A 21,636-nucleotide genomic window follows, 5' to 3' on the forward strand; every position below is an offset into this window, starting at 1 on the left:
AAAAATAATTTTTTATCTCTATTTGTATATATATATATATATATATATATATATATATATATATATATATATATATATGTATATATGTATATATATATATATATTTTTTTTTCTATTTTATTTCATTATTTATTTGTAAGACAAATAAAATATATGTATATATTAAATCTTTTAAGATTAAATTTCTGGTCCTTTTTATTTCAGTTTCCTTTCCGCTTTCTTCTCTTAGAGTTTTTTTCAATCTCTCTCTTCCTCTAGTGGTTTATATATGTGTCTATTTTCGGTTGGAATTCAACACGAGATTTTGCGGTAGGGATCGTATTATGTATCGTTTCTAACAAAAGTCCATTAATAATCATGAACCAATATAAAAAAAAACAGATTATATTGCCTTTTATAAAACAAGTATTTGTTTTTTTGCAAATATTTACGATTAAATAAATAAAGTACAGAAATTAAAAATGAATAGCACATAATTTTATACATTCACTTTATTAAAACAAAAATCATTTACAAGTATTTTCAACAAATAAAACTATTTTTATTAATAACATATATTGCAAAATATGATACAATGCATGATTTGAGATTTGAAATTTTATTATTTTGCTATTTTTATAATTTTAATTTCATGTAAAAGCAAAATCATTTCTATTATTGAATATAATTATTAATCAATAATAATTAAAATACTTTTTATATTATTGTTCATCTAGCAATATTGCTAATTGTTCAGAATTTGTAACAGGTAAAGAACACGTACAATGTTTGCATATATAAACCGTTGTTCGATTATTGACAAGCTTCATATTTCTGAAATGTTCATTTTTACGAAATAATATGCTATTTGTTTTATCATGATCAATTAAGAAAAGTATCCTTCCTGGTATTAAACGTTTATATATAACGCTAAGTAAATCATCAGTATCCTTGGCATTCCGTTTACCAACCACATAAATCTAAAATACGAAATTTACACGCAAAATTTCATTTCAAAAACTTATCAAATTTCTGAAAATAATCAGCATGCTCAATATAAATTTTTTATACATACCTGTGTTGTATCATCATGATAACGTATAAGAGCCGATACTAGTTGTGGAATTGAAACAGGTCTTTTAATTAATAAATGTCTAAATGTTCCAAAAAGACGCACAGCTTTATCCTTAAGTTCACTACGTCCCAAATAATCTGCCAATCTTAATAAATTTTCGGCAGCAATTGAGTTACCGGATGGTTCTGCTCCGTCATAGGCTAAACATAAGATTATAAATTTTAAAATACAAATATATCCGATCTTTTTTTTTCATTCATATTACAAGCTAATATTAAACCATAATCAACAATCGTAACCGTAACGACCACTAATCTGATGAATTTAATGATTAAATATAATGAAACTGAATAAATCTGCTATAAATATTTAAATAAATATTTAAATGTTTATTTCTACTATAGAATACTGATTTCTTTAATTTTTAAGTAATATAATACGATATAATACGATATTAAATTATTATATTACACATAATTACATATAATATAAAATCATAAAAATTTTAATTATCAATCTAAAAATATCTTCAAAATATATTTAAAAATACCTTCCTTAAGTCTGAGAATTATACTAAGATCATTCGACGTTGTCGAAAAGTATCCAGCATTTGTTTCATCCCAAAAAAATTGATCTTGAAGATCTTGTAATTTCTCAGCAAATTCGAGCCATTCCTCGTTTAAATCAGATTCATATAAATCTAACAATCCTTTTATAACAAATGCATAATCGTCTAAAAAACCTGGTATAGGCGTACTCCTGAAATAAATATTAAAACCTATATATTATATATTATGCAATTTAATAATAATAACAATATACTTACATTTGTGTAATTATATTTTTTTCGTCGCGATAACAACTATGAAGTAATATATTTTTTGTTTTATCAAAAAGATATCGTTTAATAAATTTTATAGCATCTACCGCATACTCAATATATTGTTTGTTATTTACAGCTGTTCCTCCAAAAGCTAAACCACTAATCATGAGACCTAAATTCAGATTTCTTATTATTTTAATAATCAGATTATTATATACATATTAATATATTATATATGTAATTATAGATAAAAGTAAATATATATTATAAATATATTGTTCATAAGTACCATTCCACGCTGTAATTATTTTATCATCTAAATGAGGTCTCGGCCTTGTAGATCTAGCTTTATATAAAATAGAACATGCTTCCATCAGATGCATTTTCATTTCTTCAACTGGAAGATTAAAATGCTTAGCTGTTTCTTCAATTTCATTGTACATTATTAATACATTCTTTCCTTCAAGTTCTCCATGTGGATCCTAATAGACAAAAAATTATTAATTATATGAAATAAGAATTAAAATCTCTTTATAATTAATAAAAAAAAATTTTTTTAAATGTAATAGAATTCTTATTTGATAAATAAATATTTTAATTAAATGTACATTTTTCTTAAGATTTCAAATATTTTTCACAATAATTAAACTTCAAAAAAAAACTTTTAATTTATTTTATATAAAAATATTAAAAAAATATTAATTAATTTTAAAGAATATAATATTTTAACAAAAAATTAAATAAATGTCATTATAATAAATATATATAATAGATATAAAATATATAACATATATAATAATTATATTATATAATTATATTATAAATATAATAATTAAAATAAATATAATAAAATATACATAATAATTATTGTATTCATTTTTAAGTAAATAGTTTACAATTATGTAATTAATTTTGATATTATAAAGAAAATATGCTCAATCTATTGATATGCATTTTTGGTAATATTTTTATTGATCTTAATTTAAGTTTGAAACATATTATTAAAAACATTATTTTGAATAATTTTTTTCTTTACATATAACTTTAATCTTTAAATTAATCTAAGTTAATTTGTTATATACAAAAATATTTTTCATATATATAAACATAGTATTATATATAAATACATAGTATTTATATATTCCTAAAACTATCTTGAAAGTTCGATTTTAAAGACTAAAACAAACAAAAAATTTGGTATAGAAATATTGTTTGAGATTTATTTAAAATTATTATTAACAATTTAAATTATTAGAATTAGTTGAAGCAAGATGGCTTTATTTCTGTCTCATTTCATTTAACATAAACTTAAAATTCTTATAATTTAATAAATAAATCTTAATAGATATTTCTGAAATGTCTGAATTTCTAAAATTATCTCACAAATATATTAATATTTATTCTAATATAAATAATCATTCACAATCATTTATATGTAATCTTATATATAATCTGTATCATTTCATTGAAAAATAACATCCTAATTTTTAAATTATCTTTCAATAAATTGTTATTATATTGAACTAAGTAAAAATATAATCGTCTATGATTGTGATAATAACAAATAGCTTTTAATAAATTTAAACAATCGATGAATATTTACAATAGTCAGCAATGAAATATAATTAAGTTTGGATTAATTTAAATTTTGAATATCTAAAAAACATCTAAAAAAGTTTGTTTCATTTTTATTTATTTATTTTTTTTTTTTTATCTTAGGTGTGAAATATTCAAACATATGCTATATGATCAACATTGAATTTTATTTAATGTATTAGATTAATTAATTATATTAGATTAAGATATATGATAAATTATTAAATAGAATCAAATTTACATTGTATTGTATATTTAAATTATTATATTATATTTGTGTATTATTTATATATTAGATTTGCATTATATCTGAATTTAGTTTGAATTAATTAATAATTTGAAAAAATTTTTTTAAAATTTATAAGAATGTAGATTTTTTATATTATACTTTTATAAAATTATTGATACATATATACATACATAATATGCAAAATTCAACCAATTACTTTTTTATAATGTATATCAACATTATATCAGTGGTTATTTCATTTTTTAAATATGATATTTTATTTTTTTCAAGATCATTGATATCTAATCATTACATAATATTATTTCTTTTTTAGATTGTTATACATCACAAAAAAAAATTTTAAAAAATCTCATTTAAATCCACGAATATATCAATAATATATCAATATATTCACTAAAAATATTTTTACGAAAATTAATGCCATTACATTATGTATAAAAAAATATAGCATAAAAAAAGATGTTGAAAATAATATTTTTAACAATATATTTCAAGCTCATTAAAATCGATGAGAAAACAATACATCAATAGATTTGTTAAGAAACGTACTTGATATGATTTTATATTTCCTAATTCCTTTATGTTGAAATGATGACAAAAAACATCAGAAAGCTTAATATGTTTTTCATCAGAAAGTTCTTTATTTAAAAGTGATTTGATTTCCATAGCAGTCCATACATAAAAAGCACCTTCTTTCTTTGCAGATGCATCATATGTAGGATAAGAATCTGCATCTTCAGCACTATAAAACCCACCTTCCTAAAAAATATAAAATTAATAAATAAATATACATATATTTTAAGATAAAATAAAGATACCTTGTGTCGAAGATCTCTTATTACATATGTAGCAATATCATTCACAATTTCAGCAAAATAATTATTTTTAGTTGCAAGATATGCATCTGCATATGATTTCATTAATTGAGCTTGGTCATATAACATTTTTTCAAAATGAGGAACATGCCATTCACCATCAGTAGCATATCTTGAAAATCCCTGATTAAAAATAATAAATATTATAAATTAATATTATCAATATAAAAAGTTTAAATAAATTTTTATAAAACCTATATAATTATAATAATCTAATATAATAATTAAAAAATAAGAAGTATAAGTATGAATATGTTTAAGAACTTGCAATCTTATAAATATATATTTTAAAAAACAACATTATTAATAAAAAATCTCTTAATTTTTTTTTATTTTTTTATATGATTTTAATAAAATAATATATTTTAATAAAAATAAAATACATTTTTAATATATAGATATAAATAGATATAAAATATTTATTTTCTCTTAAGTATATATTTTTATAGCTTTTTTTTAAACTTATTTGAATTCAAGTATTTATAATTATTCAATTATATTCATATTATTACAAAATTATTATTTTTGTAATGTGTTAATAATTCTCCAAATATTATTTTTTTATTATAATGTCATAATATCATATTAAGAAATAAGTTTTATTAAATTAATATCAAATAATTTACAGATTATATATTTAAATTTATATATCAAAATATTTTAAATTAATATATATTTTAATAAATTTAAAATTACAATACATTAATAAATTTAAATTATGTTATTTATTATAATATTATTATTATATTTATTAATAAATTATAATAAATTTAAAATCAAAATATTTAAAATTTCACTAATACAAAAAAATATATATATATTTGACAAATTAATTTTTAAAATTAAAATTTTAAAACAAAAATTAAGTAAAATTTAATTTAAACTTTTAATTCATTTTTTGAGAGAATTAAAATTCTTACCTGACCTACATGATCATGAATTCCTCCATAAGACATTTTTTTTAAAGTATACACACACATATGCAAACAAAGTCGCGCAAGATCTCCATTGGGTTGACGTGCGTACATATGAAATAAAAAATTAAAATTTACCGGCTGTGGAAATTTTGGTGATTGCATATTATATGTAGAACCAAATCCTCCAAATTTAGGTTCAAATTCATTTTCAAGTTGTTGAATACAAATTTTGCTACATTCTAAAGAAGGTATATCATGTAGCTATATAAAGAAATCATTGTTTATTAATTAACATTTAAATATAACTGTATTATAAAAATCTTTACATAAAAATATATAAAAATTTATTATTCATTAATTTACCTTAGATGTATGTGGAATTTTAGAAATATTTTGTAAAATTTCAAGATTTGTAGAACCAGCTTCATTAATTTTAGTTTTGGATTGATTCCACTACAAAAAATGAATAAAAAGATTAATTTTATCATAATATAATAATATAGAAATTTAAACAAATTAAAATTTATTTAAATGAATGAATTATTAAATATATTAGTTGTTTTTAAAAAATATTTATACCTTTTGTGCAATACTTAGTAAAATTGTCTTAAATCCTGTTTGTCTAGATGTATCTTCTGGAGGAAAATAAGTTCCACCAAATATAGGTTTTAAATCAGGAGTAAGAAAAACACTCATTGGCCATCCACCATGACCAGTTGTTGCCTATTAAATAATAGTTTTAATTTTATTTGTCATATTTATTTAGAATATAATGTAATTACAATTACTTGCTTGTACAAAAGTCATATATATCCTATCGATATCTGGTCTTTCTTCTTTGTCTACTTTTATATTAATAAAATTTTTATTCATTATTATAGCAATTTCTTTATTTTTAAAAGATTCTTTCTCCATAATATGACACCAATGACATGTAGAATAACCAACAGATAAAAAAATACATTTGTCCTCTTTTTTTGCTTTTTCTAAAGCTTCATCACACCATGGATACCAATCAACTGGATTAGTAGCATGTTGCAATAAATATGGTGACTTTTCTAAATTTAAATGATTGCTTTTTGCTATCTGTATATTTTCATATTTTTTACTTGTAGTTGCCATATTTGCAAATGAAAAAATTAAAGATCTTTGTTGTATCCTATAAAATTATTTGCTTATTAATATATTTGATTCTTCATTCTTATAAAATTATTATAAAAATAAAAAAAGTTTATTAATAATAATTAAATAAAAATTAAATAAATCATCTATAAAAAAAATCATTTACTTTTGTTAATATCCTTAGATAAAATAAGAAATTAAAATTTTATAATCTACTTATTCTACTTGTTCAACTTATTTTATTTATTTTACTTAATTAAGAAACATATAATCTAATAACTTTAAAATGTTTGAAATATTTATTCATAAATAGACAAAAATAATTCTTATATGATTGAATTAATTATAAAATATATATGTTTATTAATTTTATTATGTAAGAAATTATAAGATATTATAATTTATTAATTATCATTATTTAAATTTTTCATTAATATCAAAAGAATATTGACAATTTTGAAATAATAATTGTTACTTAATTTATTATTTATTTTTAAGAAAGTACATTAAAAAAAACAAAATAAAAAGAATTAAATTTAATATCTCATTTATTTTATAAATATGAATATAAAAAATAATATTCATAAATACATAATATAAATAATTATATATAAATAAATAATAATATAAATTTATATTTTTCTTAAATGAAAAATTATTATACAAATTCATAATTGAATATTATACCTGTTTGAATGATGTTTACTTAATGATATAAAAGTTTGAGATAAGTATGATTTTGTTCTATTATTTTGAATCCACTTCTTAATTAATAAAGATTTATAGTCAACTATTGACAGAAAACGATATCTTCCCAAAGTCATAACACTTCTGATTTAAAATATATAACTGTCAAAAGTAAGAAAAAATAAATAATATAAAAATAAAGTTAAATAAAATATTTAATTTTTATAATATTTACAATATTAACATTTTTTTAATGCAATAACCTTAAAATAAATAAGTTATATTTTAAGATAATATAATTTGATATTATATTATAATATTAATTATTAAATATAATATTATAATATTAAATATATATTATAATAAAAATTTAATTAAATTTTTATTAAAGATTTATTTATTTATTTTTATAAGTAAATTTCATATATAAAAATTTTTAATCTATAAAAAATTAAATAATTCATATTATTTTGTAATTTTAAAATCATTATAATAATAAATAATTTATTATTTATATACTTATTAATCAATTAATTTTTATAATTAAATTAGATTAATAAAGATTTTATCATTTAAATTACTTGAACCACTTATTTAATTATTTATATTTTTTTATGTATTTATATTAATTGCAAGTTTAAATTCTATTGCTTTAACTTTTCAGATTCGCCAAATTTTAGGTTAATTTTGAACGACATTGAGTTTATTTGACATTTATTTGACTAAGAGTTGTTTTATTTTAATTTATTATATTCCTTAAATGAGAGGAATATCAAGACTTGATTTATGATTATTACATATATCAATTTACAATTCTAATTGATATTAAATAAAAGTGATAAAATAAATAAAATGTATATAATATCATGGAAAATGATGAATTTTTTTCATTAAATAGTAATTAGAATTATTTAATAATCGAAATAATTCGTAAAAATCAATTTTATATATATAAAGATAATTTTATATACTTTGATTTTATGAATTTCTAATTGTAATTGTTATTTCCGAATTTTATTTATCAAAAGTTACCAAAAAATATAAAAATAAATAAAAAATTTTATCCTCATAAACAAAGTTTAATCAAAATTTTAATTATATTGTTATTAAATAATCCAATATTAATTTTAATTAATCTGTTATTAAAAACTGCTTTATATTCAATAAATTATTTACAATTATACATAACTTTATTATAATTTTATTTAACGTATATCAATTTGCATTTTCGTTCTAAAGTATAAATAAATATATTCATAAATAAGAAAAATGGCAAATTTCTGTAGAATACTGTAGAATATTAGAATTATATAAAATATATTTATTTAACACAAATAATTTTTTTAAATTATTTAATTTAAATAAATATAGAACAAAACAATATAGAAAGTAATAAAAATATAAAATATTAAATAAAATAAATATATAATTATGAAATAAAATTTGTTATTAAAAAATATACATATATAATTAAGTAAATAAGTTTCATATATAATTCCCATATATTAATGAATCATTTTCTAATATATTTTAAACTTTTAAATAAATAAATAAAAATAATTTCTGTATCTATATGTTAATAATATTCACTTATATATTTTTATTTCACAAAATGATGAAATGTTTCTTTATAAATAAATTTTCATATTTCAAATTTAAATAATATGATTAAAATTTAAAATAATAACGTAATTACAATAAATTGAAAAATTATAAATATATATATAATATATATAATTATATATAATAATACTATATATAAATATATATAATAAATATATATATATAATTAATTTTACAATTAAAATGAAAAATTTAATCGTAAAGTTAATTATATCGAAACATAACTAGTTATTCATAATATTTGCAACAAAATTAATAAAAATAATGTAAATTTATGCAAAACTAAAACAATAAATGTCTAATATAATTAAACTTTTATTTATGAAAATTTTTAAATTTTTTTGTATTTCTTTAAAGATTTTGTTCAAAAATATCTGTTATAAATATTTGTTTCAAAAATAATTTCATTTTTAAAGTATTTCATGGGTTACATGATGCAATCGATTTTTTATAATAGGATAGCACAATAGTAACAATTAATATATGTCAAATTCAAATTATATATATTTAAATTCAAATTACGAAGAATTGTAATTAAAAAAAATATAATATATATTTTATAGATATATATTTATAGAAATCACTAATTTTAAACTTTCATAATATTTTATAATAAATATTTCGTAGTTTTTTTCTATTTTTATGAAATATTCGTTTATAGTAATATGTATAATAAATTATATAAACAAAAATATAATGAAGCAAATAATGTATTTCAATATAATGATATAAATAATATAATCAAAAATTTTTTATTATAATATATATTTACAAATTTTATACTAAGAAATAAAAAATTTAGTAACAATATATATATATATTTATATTATAGCAATAAATATATATATATATTTAGATTTAATTTAATATATTTATTTCTTTATAAAAACATTAATTATATTTCGTTTTTATATTCATTATTAAATTAAAGTAATTCCAATTCCAATTTCAATATTATTTAAAAATTTCGCATAAAAAATGTTATTATGTGCTATGAATACACTCCTGTATTATCCATATACGTTTATAATTAGTAATTCGATTCGCTGAATATATAGTAGACCATAGTAATAATAAAATGTTGCCAACTATAAAACCATAACTTGTATGTCGAAGTAAATTGAAATTATCACGTATATGACAAAATAAAAATATATTCAATGAATATTATGCGTATATATTATTGATTTAATAATTATTTTAAATTATTTTATATTAATATTTAAATGTATTTAATGAAATTATATTTAATATATGTAACATTACTAATCTGATCAGTTGTAATACAATATTTCAAACATGGCTGCCGTACATAGAGAGGCTATCCAAAAACAAATTCAACAAGATTGGGCAAATCGAGAATATATTGAAGTTATAACTGGTAGCATCAAAAAAATAACTGATTTCCTTAATTCTTTTGGTAATTATATATTAAATTATTAAATGAAATATTTGAATATACAATTTACTATTTTTATAATGGAATATTTCATAAAAGTAAACAAAATATGTTCAGCATTTTATTTAAAATTATATATTATTGATTAATACACTTATTAAAAAAATTTATTTTATATATTTATTTATTTTATATATATATTTCATATATCTTATATTTTTATGTGATAATTATACATTATTAGAAAAGTAGCTTCGATTATGTTGACTTTGATATGTTATCAAGAATATTATTCTTAATAATTTTTTTATAAGTTAATATAATAGTAAGAGATTTACAAAAAGATTATTATTACAATGCATTATAAGATTATTATTATAATGCATCTTTGCCCCCTCCCCCCCTCTGTCTGCTGTCTGTTTGTGTGTGTGTGCGCGCGCGTGTGTGTGTGTGATATATCAATATGTAATATTTATTAATTATTTATATAGCCTATTTAGAGTATAAATACATCAAGATGGTATTTAAAATGTATAACAAGCAATATTATTGCACTTGGTATCTATGAGAAGAAAACAATATATGAAAATAAAATATAAAGTTACATTGATAACATATTTAATGTTTTGTTGTTGTAATTTCACTATAATTTTGATCATAGAAGAATTTTTTATTCAATATTTTATTTTTTTAAAATGTCCAAATTCATTATGAGTTAGAATTGAAATATTTGAAGCCCATTAAAATAAAAAAATAGCTTCTTAATATGATATAATTTAAATACTATTTGTTATGATGTGTTAGATTTTTAAAATGAAATAAAAAAATGAAAACTTTTCTTTTTTTTATATTCATATAATATTTCATTAATATTAATATTTATATTATATTTTTATATAATTTATTTTTTTTATATATTCTTTCAATATTTTATATAAAAAGATATTAAGATTATATAATTGAAAAATTACAGTCTGCAAAATTGTTGAAAAAATAACTTTTTAATGAAAGAGATGTTCAAATATTTTCTTATAACATCATATAAAATAAATAAATTTCTTATTTTTTTCTTTCTTATATATTTTTTAATTTATTTATTATTTATATTTGAATTAAATTTTTAATATTAAATTTGAAAATTTTTATATATGATTATGAATATAATTTTTTATAAATAAACATAATAATATAAAAAAAGCAAACACATTATAAATGATACAAAAAAATAAATGAAATATGAATATATAATATTTTTTAAGTAATCCTAAAAAGAAATTTAGTGCCTATAGAATAATTAAAAAATATTTTTGCACAAGATAAACTAAGTAAAATTAAAATCAAAATAATAAAAAGATCAATTTAATTATGAATTCAATTATGAAAACAATTAAAAAATGAAGTATTCTCTATGAAGTATTCAGAATATAAGAGAATATAAATATATTTGAGTCTTTAATAAAGTTTTTTTAAAATCTCGCAAATTAATAATTTTTTAACATTAATAGTTTTTTATGTAAAGGATTAATAAAACAAAAGGATTCAAAGTAGAAAAAAAAAATAGTACTTCATTTAAAAAAATATTAGATATGTAATTTGCATTGAACTATTCATTTTTATCTTTACATTTTTTTTTATTTAAAAAAAAAATATGTCTTGTTACAATTACATGAATTATCATGTATATTATATATATATATATATATATATATATATATATATATATATATATATATAATATACATGATAATTCATGTAATTGTATATATATATATATATATGTATGTATATATTGTATATATATATATATATATATATATATATATGTATATATATAAAATGTTTCATAATTATGCCTTAGCTGTCACTTTTTATCCGCTATAGTATAATTATCAGTTTATCAAATCTTGAAACTGAAACTTAATAATTTTTTGAAATATATTATTATAAAACATTTTTTTAATTTATACATAAGAAATATTTTTCTCCTTTTTTCCTTTGAATCAATAAAAAGAATAAAATCGAAAATCGAAGAATTTTCAGAATATATATCTTTTTGAATAATTGCGTTCCAATCTTACTTGTGATAATTAATTAGACATTACTGTATATAATTTTAATAAATAATTCGTAATAATATAATCTTTTTTTAATCTTTTCTAAATATAAATTTTTTAAAATTGAATTATTGAATTGTACAAATTTTCTAAGAGAATAAATATTCAAAAAGATTGAAGAAATTCATATTAAAAAAATATTTTGCAGTTTACAATGATTAATTAATTACTATAATTCATATTATTAATTATGATAAGTAGATTTACAATTTAAGATTTTATTTTTATAATAAATGTAATTAAGATTTTTTAATTTTGTTTCTAATATATAGTGTCTTAATATTAAAAAATTAAATATAATATACTTTCTTAAATTATATATATTACTTTATATCAAAATTATTCACTTATATATTAAATATCATATAATTTCATGTGCAAATAATATAATGAACTTAATGTTTTGAAAATTATATATTTATATATTATAAATAAATATATAATAAGTATTCTTACTTTTAACAATATTTTGGATTAATAATAAATATTCTTATTTTTAACAATATTTTGAATTAAATACTTTACAATATTTAAGTACTATAAAAATTATATAATTTGTTTTAAGAAAAATAAATTTAAATTTGTTTTCAATTCTATAAAAGTATATATAATAATATCACATTAAAATTCTAAATTAAAAAATATACCTGAAAAATCATTTACAATATTATTAATAATACAAGTGAAAAAATTATTAAAAACTTGTAAATTATAAATTTTTAATTATTATATTATTAATTTTATAAATAAATATCATCTTACATTGACATATATCATATTATAAATAATAAATAGAATAATAATATTTATGTATTCTATTATTGATGTAAAATATAATTATTCTATAAAAATATTATATAATAAAATGATAAAAATAATTAAACTACACTAAATTAAACTATCAAAAATATAATATATTTTATAAATCTAAATAAAATTATTTTATCAACTTAAAACCATTAATTTTATTAAACAATTATTTATTTCACATAGAAATTTATTTAAATAAATTTGAATTTATTTATATAATAGATCTTTTTTTATTCTTATCCATATATTCATTTACTGAATACTGATTTGCATAAATATTGTTTTCTAATTTTATTCTTTATTATTTTATAAATTTTAAATTATTAAATTCAACAAAAGATAATGAAATCATTTACATATGAAAGTAGGTATTTTAATAAAGATTAGTTAATTTTATTTTATTAGATATGTCTTGCCGATCAAGAATAGCTGTTCTTAATGAAAAGCTTACAACATTAGAAAGAAGAATTGAGTATCTAGAAGCATGTGTAAGTTATTTTAATTTATATATATATTAATTTTAATTTATTTTTAATTTTCTATCAAATGGATTAAGAACAAAATTCTCATTTATTATAAAATTTTGTTTTTCTTTTTATTTTAATTTATTATTATATTACAGATTAGAATATTATTATATACTATACTAATCTGGATATTATTGTTATCAAATATATATATAATCTATATCTATAAATATATATGACATACTAAATAAAACTTTATTACTTTATTGATTCAAATAATTTTAAGAATAAAATTTTATATAAATTTTTAAAATTCAATAATTAAAGAGAATTAGTGAAAATTATTAATTTTTATTCATTGATATATCTAAATTTTATATATGATTTTATATATAAAATTATTAATTATGTACTTATAATTACTATATAGTTATAATCATATATACTACATAGTTATAATTACTTTTCTATATCGTTTTTGTAAAATTTAATTAATCTTTTTAAATTATTTTGTAATATAATTTTTAAGCAAATTATATATAATTATGTTATATTCAATAATACAGAAAGATAATATACTATGTAATATTATTTAATTGAACTTCAATAGTTTTTATATAATAATTTTAAGTTACAATAAGATTTTTTTATATTCAGATGTTTTATACACATTTATTTAATTAAGAAATTTTACCTTATTTTGATATATATAAATTTGAAATCATGAAATAATCTATATAATTGTAATATAGTTTGTATAATTTTTCTATATATTTATATAATTATTGTCTTTCAGGTTACAAAAGGAGAAACATTAACCTAAATAAATCATTAATAAAATTTGTAATATTTTATGATTTTTATATTTATTGAAATTATATATGAATAAATGTAGAATAATGATAACAATATATATTACATTCTAATTATAAAGTCTATTATATGTATTATATGTATTGGTGATTAAATAGAAGGAACACTAAAAAAGCTATTTGGTGTACGTTTAATATAAGGTTCTGATGATGGCTTATTTTTTGACCATTCATACCAATTAAAACCTATTCCATCTAGTGTATAACTCAAGCGATAATCTAAAAGTTCTGTAGTTTCTTCATCATTGGTTTGACATTTATATATAACTGAACCAGCAATTGCGAATGCTATTACTGGAACAGTATAAGCTAGAGGCATAAATTTCCGAACTAATGGAATAGTACTCAATACTGTAACAAATATTATTTCTTTAAGATATTACTTACTATTAATGAAACATTATTAAATAATTATTTTAATTAATATTATTAATATCATATTATTATTATAAATTATTAATGAAATAGTTATTACATAACTATTATTATTTTAAATTTGATTTAAAAATTGAGAAAACCAATGAAAAACAAGATCACATATATATTATTTTTGTTTTTGTATCAATTTTTTTTATTTCATTTGTTCCATAACTCTTCTAATATAATTTAATATTTATAATTATATATATATATATATATATATATATATATATATATATGTATGAAAATAAATATGATTTCATATTGTATTCATATTATATTCTATATTATCTATATATTCTATATTCTATATTATATATTATCTATTATTATTATTCTTATCTATTATTCTATATTATATAATTTCTTTATTCATATTATCTGAATAGTTTCTTTCAATTTGTTTTCCTCTAAACATGAAAAATATCTATTTTCCCAATTGTTGGTTCTTTAAATTATAAGTCATCTTAGATAATTTTATGAATTAAAAATATATTTTAAAAAGTCTTACCTCCTACTACATTATTAATTGCATCATTTTTTCCTCTATAACGTTCTGATATTAAAGAACCAGTTAAATAAAAGAAACCTATACCACAGATTGGAAATGCAGTATGTATCATTCTTCCAAATGTAGCAGGGGTATCTAATGTACCATTCTTAATTCCTTGAAGTGCCATTCCACTACATAAACCAATAAAAAGCGGATATTTAATTTGTTTCATATGTTGTAAAATTGAATTTTCTTCTTCATGTTTACTATTCATAGTTTATAATTCTGAAAAAAAATTATTTTATTCTAAAAAATTAATATAATTATCTTAAAAAAATTAATAAAATCTATTTTAATAATAATTGGCAAATTATAAATCATTATATAACAGATATAAAATACTTAAAAAATTTAAATTTATTATTTAAATTAAATTAAAATTAAATAAAATTAAATTAATATAAAATATTTATCATATATAAAATATTTATTATATTCTTAATGAATCAATATAATAATTTTTGATATTTTGATATTTTTTCTTTCATACAATTAGATATTAAAATCAAATAATCTTAGAAAAGCATTGGTTTTTTCTATTTGTTATTTTTATCTTCTGATAAAACAATCTTCAAATTTATATTTTTATATTGATAGAATATATTAACAATCTTTAAATGAAAGAAAAATGAATCTTTTTTATTTTTTCATATTATTAACAAGATACTTTAAAAAAATATATATATAATTTAATAAATATAATAAACATTATTAAACAAAAATATCTATAAATGAAAAAATGATATTGTTTTACAAACTAATATTATTTAAAATATTATATGATTCTTTTTATTTTGTGCAAAAAAAAATAAAATTAACTAATTTTTTTATATAATTTTTTAAATTATATAGTATACTATCACAATACTTAAGTAACAGTAACATATGTTATATTTCTTAAAAATTTTTCCATATTTGTTCCTTAAATTCTACTTTTAGTATTGTTTTATTGAATTAAAAATATATTATAATTATCTTTAAATGAAAAAATATAAAGTAGAAATTTTAACAATAATAAATTAATTTATATATATATTAACTAATACAAAAAAATATTGTTACAAAAATAATATGTTAACATTACCTATTATATTATCCAGTAATGATAGATATGTACGATATATTAAATTTCTAAATTACGTAACATAAATGAATCTTAAAATAGATTAAATTTGTAATAATGTTATTCATTAAATAATATTTAATTCGATTAAACTTTAGTTTAGAATATTAAAACTTTCTTTTGTATTTTTTAATAGTTCTAATGAGTAAAAATACTAAATTTAAAAACCCACTGGTTCAAAAATTATTCATATGTAAAGTTAGTACTTTTTAAGATTATTAAGATGCCATATTGATTTGTATTCACAATTTGTCCAATAAGCGGAATCACTGTAATGGCAATGATTATTTAGATACGATAAGCGAAAATTGATTGCATAAATATATATATTTTTTTTTTGTATAATGATTTATGCGTAAAATATATACAATTATATATAATAATACAATTATAACAATTTAATTGGAAATATTGAAAAAAAAATATAATAATTTATAATATATTTATTATATACTGAAATAATCAAAACTATTCTAACTAATTTAATAATTGGGAGATATTATTTATTTAAAAATATAAATTAATTTAATTGTTTACATAAATGATCTATGCAACTATCCAAATTTGAATTATATGGTCACCTATATAAACAATGATTCAATTCGTTTGAATTTCATGAATATTATCCTTAAATATATTCTATGTCCTATTAAAGAATTTTTATTATATTCAAGTTATTAGTTATTAGTTATTATCTATGAGTATTAAAATGCACTAAAATACAAAGAGAAAGAATTATTATAAATTTTTCAGAATAATCAACAATTCGTGTTGCTTTTACAATTAAAGTTATTAGATTATTAATAATTGTTTTCAATATTTATTCATTTTGTCAAACACAATAATTTAGTGTTTTACGATTATTATCTTATATAAAATAAATATAAAATATATTTATGGTTTGTGCTAAAAAGAATTTATAATTATTACTTTATAATACATTAAGGCTAATACGCAATAGGTCAAAAAATTATCTTTAACACAAAATTAATTAATAAATTATTTTTTATTATATATTAAATATAATATAATTTTAAAAATAATAGCATTAGAAATATAATATTAAAAAAAAATATCAATTATTAAAATTAGATATAATTTAAAAACTATATTTATATAACATATAAATATTACTAATGGTGAATTTAAGTAGTTCCAATTATAACAATCAATTGTTACATAAATAAAGAAAAAAAAAAACTTTTGTTTTTTTAGTGTAAAGACAATATTAATATTATTATTCTTATAAAAATATTAATAATTAATAATATTATTAATATTATTATTATATTAAAATAAAATGTTACGTTCAACTTCAAATGTTTTAAAACAGGTATTCATAAAAATTATTCATAAATACAATAAGAACATAAGATATAACATTATTAAAAAAAAGTTTTTTAGTCATTTATATTAATATATTATATTTTAACAAATTATTGTTATTATTTCAAACATATTTATTAATTATTTAATATTTGTAATGTATTGTATCAATATTGTAGTATGAATATTGTATTCAAGAATATTTAATATTATATTAATTATTTTAGAGACAAAATTTAATACAATGTTTGAATATGGAAAAATCTACAAAAGGAAAAAATAATAAGTTAACAATAAAACCAAATATTTCAGGTCTCAGTGAAAAATGTTGTAAAGTTCCAAGTACACGTAAGATATATTTACATATCATTGTATACTGATATATTGTAATATATTTAATAGTTAATAATTAATAAATATTTAATAGTTTTTTTTTAATTTTCATTATTATTTATATTAAAAATATTATAAAAATAAATTTATTACATTTATATATTAATTTTCTTAAATAATATCAAATAATATTTAAAAATTAATTAAATATATATTATAGAATATATAAACATTATAATTTTTGATTTAAAGTTATAAAAAAAGATATTAGAGACATTTATTTTTAAATTATAATTAAAAAAATAATACTTTAAAAATTAAGCAAATATGAATAAATATATATAATTTAATATATTTCATAATTTAATTCAATATTTGAGATAAGGTGAAATTAATTTTTATTATTAATTATATTTAACAAATTAATATATATTATGCAAAATATAAAATATAAAATAAAATTTTATGAAATGTTAAAAAAAAATTTAAGTTAATAATTTTCTATATTTTCTATTCTATATTTTATTGAATGAATTTTTACTAAAATATTATTTAAAATAATAATAATTAGTTTTTTAATGTATATACTATACTATATATATCAATTTTATTTGCCATTATTTTATTATTTTATATTATTTTAGATACTTTAAATTAAATATATAACTATAATAAATTTTAATTCTAAATTCTTTTCAATCTTTTGAAAATTCAATTAAATCATAAATTAATCATCAATTTTTACAGGTACTACTCATATTTGACATTTTTATTTATATATTTAATTTTTTTTTATTTAATTTAATTTAAATATGTTTTGTAATACTTTTTTTTTTATTTAGATAAATAATTATAATATATTTGAGAGCAAAATGAAATAGATAATTAATAAAATAGTTATTGATAAAATTTAATCAAATCACATTTTTGTTAAATATTTAAATTTTATTTTTTATATATACAATCTTTTAGTTATTATAAAAAATTACTTAGTTAATATTAAAATTAATATTTAAGGCCAATTTAAAGTTAATAAATTAGATTTGTAGAAAAAATTAGTTAATTATAAATAAATAAAAATAAGTGGATTATAAATAATTTAAAATTTATGATTACTAAGATAAATATTATTGAGATTATTAAGATATATTTTTTAACATAATTATTACTCTTTAACATAATTATCTCCATTATATTTTTATTATTTATTATTAGATTTTTATTATTATTATTATTTATTAAATTACTTTTTCATTAAATTTTTTATTTAATTTTTATTAGAATTTTCAGATACTCATTTTAAATTGATAAAAAATTTCTTTATTATTCTTTATATTATCTTATATTATAAAGGATCTCTATTTCTGCAGAGATCTTTATTTTCTATCTTAAGATTAGAAGTTAATAAATTTCACAAATTCTAATTTAAATCTGAGCCACTTGCCATTTATTTGCATAATTTAATATATTAATTACTAAACATTTCATATTTTTTTATTGTGATTTTAAAAAATTAATTATCATTCAAATCCGTTTTTACTAAAATTCTTTTAAAATTTATATTTATTACATTTATTTACTGATATTTCTAATTTGGTTAATCAAATCTAATCTCTTTTTTTTTTCAGAGAAAAGGATCTCTATAATTTTAATTAAATTTAATCATTAATACATTAATAATTTTTTTAATATCTTTGTTTTCATTAAATATTTTGCTTCTTTTTTATTAATTGCTGTAGTTCAAACCTACTGTTAACTTTATTATTTTATGTAATCTTTAGCCAGATAATAACCAGAATAATAATATTGTAAATTTAAAAAAGCTGAAGTATTGAAAAAATTGTTTATCATATTAATAGTTAGATTTTGTACATGATAATTAAAGTTATGGAAATTTTTCTTTTGGAAAAAAATTGAATGTTCAATTAATGAAATTAAAAATGTCGATAAAAATACAATAAATATAAATTTTTGAAGAAATTTTTTAATATAATAATTATTCAAAGTATATATTACAAAAAAATATGGAATTTTTAATGATTAAAATTTTTAATGATTAAATTACACAAATAAGTAATAAAACTCAGATTTAAATTCTAGTAAACATTTATACAATTTATTGGATTCTAATTTTCTTAGAGATACTATAGACAAAGTAAATAAAAAATAAAATGTATTTTTTTAAATGTTCAAAATAAATATTTGAAAATTTTAACATATTATATAAAAAATCTAATAAAGAATAAAAATATATTAATAAAAATAAAAATAATAAAGATAATAATATCAACCATTAATTTAATTATTTGAAATATTATTTTTATTACATATCTTTATTTATAACTAAGTTTTTCTACAAATCTAATTTATTCTTATATTTTAATTCTTAATTAAATAATCTATATATTCTTAAAATATATAAAAAAAAAATTTAATGTATAACAATATATGATTTGATTAAATGATGATTTGATTCATCAACAACTATTTTCATTATCTGTACTATTATTTTGTTATTATATATTATATACTATATTATTTAATTATAAATATTTATATAACTTATATATATATTTATATATTTATAACTAAATAATATAATATATAATATATATCTTTTGTAATAATAAATCCTTGAAGTGTTCAAATCTATGATTATTTTTAAAATGCAAATTATTTATTCTTACAAAAAATATTAATTATTATGAATATTCTTATTCATATATTTAAATTTTATCTTTCAGCTGTAGGACCTAATGCTGCTAAAAATACAGAATATAAAAATCCAGAATATTTTTGTTATCATACAGAAACTTTTGGAGAAGCAGAAGTAGAATTAGCAAAATATAGATTACCAGCTCCTTCTAATAAAATACCTTTTCATAAATAGTTTTTTAATTGTATTCTATTGATAAAATCATGTATGTAGTAAGAAAAAATAATTAATAAATAAAATTTAAATAGAAAAATTATAAAATTTCAAATTTTTAATAAAACATGAAGATATAAATTAATAAATTAATAAATATACAAACATTTTATTTGAAAATTATAATATGAATAAATATATGATACAAATAGTATTATAATAATATAAAATAAAATATTAAACACATTAAATGTTATTTTAATTATAATTTAACCAATTATATACTTTACTTTTGTAAATGAATAATAAAGTTTATTATATTAAATAAAAATTTTTTATTAATTCTATTCTAGATTTTTAATTTCCTTAAATTATGCAAAAATATTTTATTTTATTAATGATA

General features: G+C 15.9%; 3 protein-coding genes across 4 annotated transcripts; 2 read left to right on the forward strand and 1 right to left on the reverse strand.

The window, feature by feature from the left end:
* Positions 1-519: 519 nt before the first annotated feature.
* On the reverse strand, positions 520-16,847 carry LOC409622 (spermatogenesis-associated protein 20). 2 transcript variants are annotated; one of them, XM_026443764.1, is made up of 14 exons: positions 16,667-16,847; positions 15,541-15,807; positions 7,325-7,486; positions 6,308-6,674; positions 6,095-6,238; positions 5,879-5,968; positions 5,519-5,776; positions 4,542-4,721; positions 4,273-4,482; positions 2,167-2,359; positions 1,881-2,049; positions 1,605-1,813; positions 1,055-1,254; positions 520-959 (listed from the first exon to the last, which is right to left on the reverse strand). In XM_026443764.1, the coding sequence occupies exons 3-14, from the start codon at positions 7,459-7,461 to the stop codon at positions 702-704; spliced, it is 2,415 nt and encodes an 804-aa protein (XP_026299549.1). In that variant the 5' UTR covers positions 7,462-7,486; positions 15,541-15,807; positions 16,667-16,847; the 3' UTR covers positions 520-701. The 2 variants fall into 2 exon arrangements, with proteins under 2 accessions (XP_026299549.1, XP_393124.4); XM_393124.7 differs by lacking the exons at positions 15,541-15,807; positions 16,667-16,847 and adding an exon at positions 7,906-8,098 and having other exon boundaries at positions 702-959.
* Positions 10,215-14,715, forward strand: LOC107965288 (probable protein BRICK1-B). The gene is made up of 3 exons (XM_026443765.1): positions 10,215-10,367; positions 13,676-13,758; positions 14,534-14,715. Exons 1-3 carry the CDS (start codon positions 10,247-10,249, stop codon positions 14,558-14,560), a joined length of 231 nt encoding a protein of 76 aa, XP_026299550.1. The 5' UTR covers positions 10,215-10,246; the 3' UTR covers positions 14,561-14,715.
* Positions 16,848-17,826: 979 nt separating the features above from the next.
* Positions 17,827-21,341, forward strand: LOC102655440. The gene is made up of 3 exons (XM_026443667.1): positions 17,827-18,038; positions 18,259-18,379; positions 21,109-21,341. Exons 1-3 carry the CDS (start codon positions 18,006-18,008, stop codon positions 21,252-21,254), a joined length of 300 nt encoding a protein of 99 aa, XP_026299452.1. The 5' UTR covers positions 17,827-18,005; the 3' UTR covers positions 21,255-21,341.
* The last annotated feature ends 295 nt before the right edge of the window (positions 21,342-21,636 follow it).

Source organism: Apis mellifera, linkage group LG11 (genome assembly GCF_003254395.2).
Source record: "Apis mellifera strain DH4 linkage group LG11, Amel_HAv3.1, whole genome shotgun sequence".
NCBI classification, from domain to species: Eukaryota; Metazoa; Arthropoda; class Insecta; order Hymenoptera; family Apidae; genus Apis; species Apis mellifera.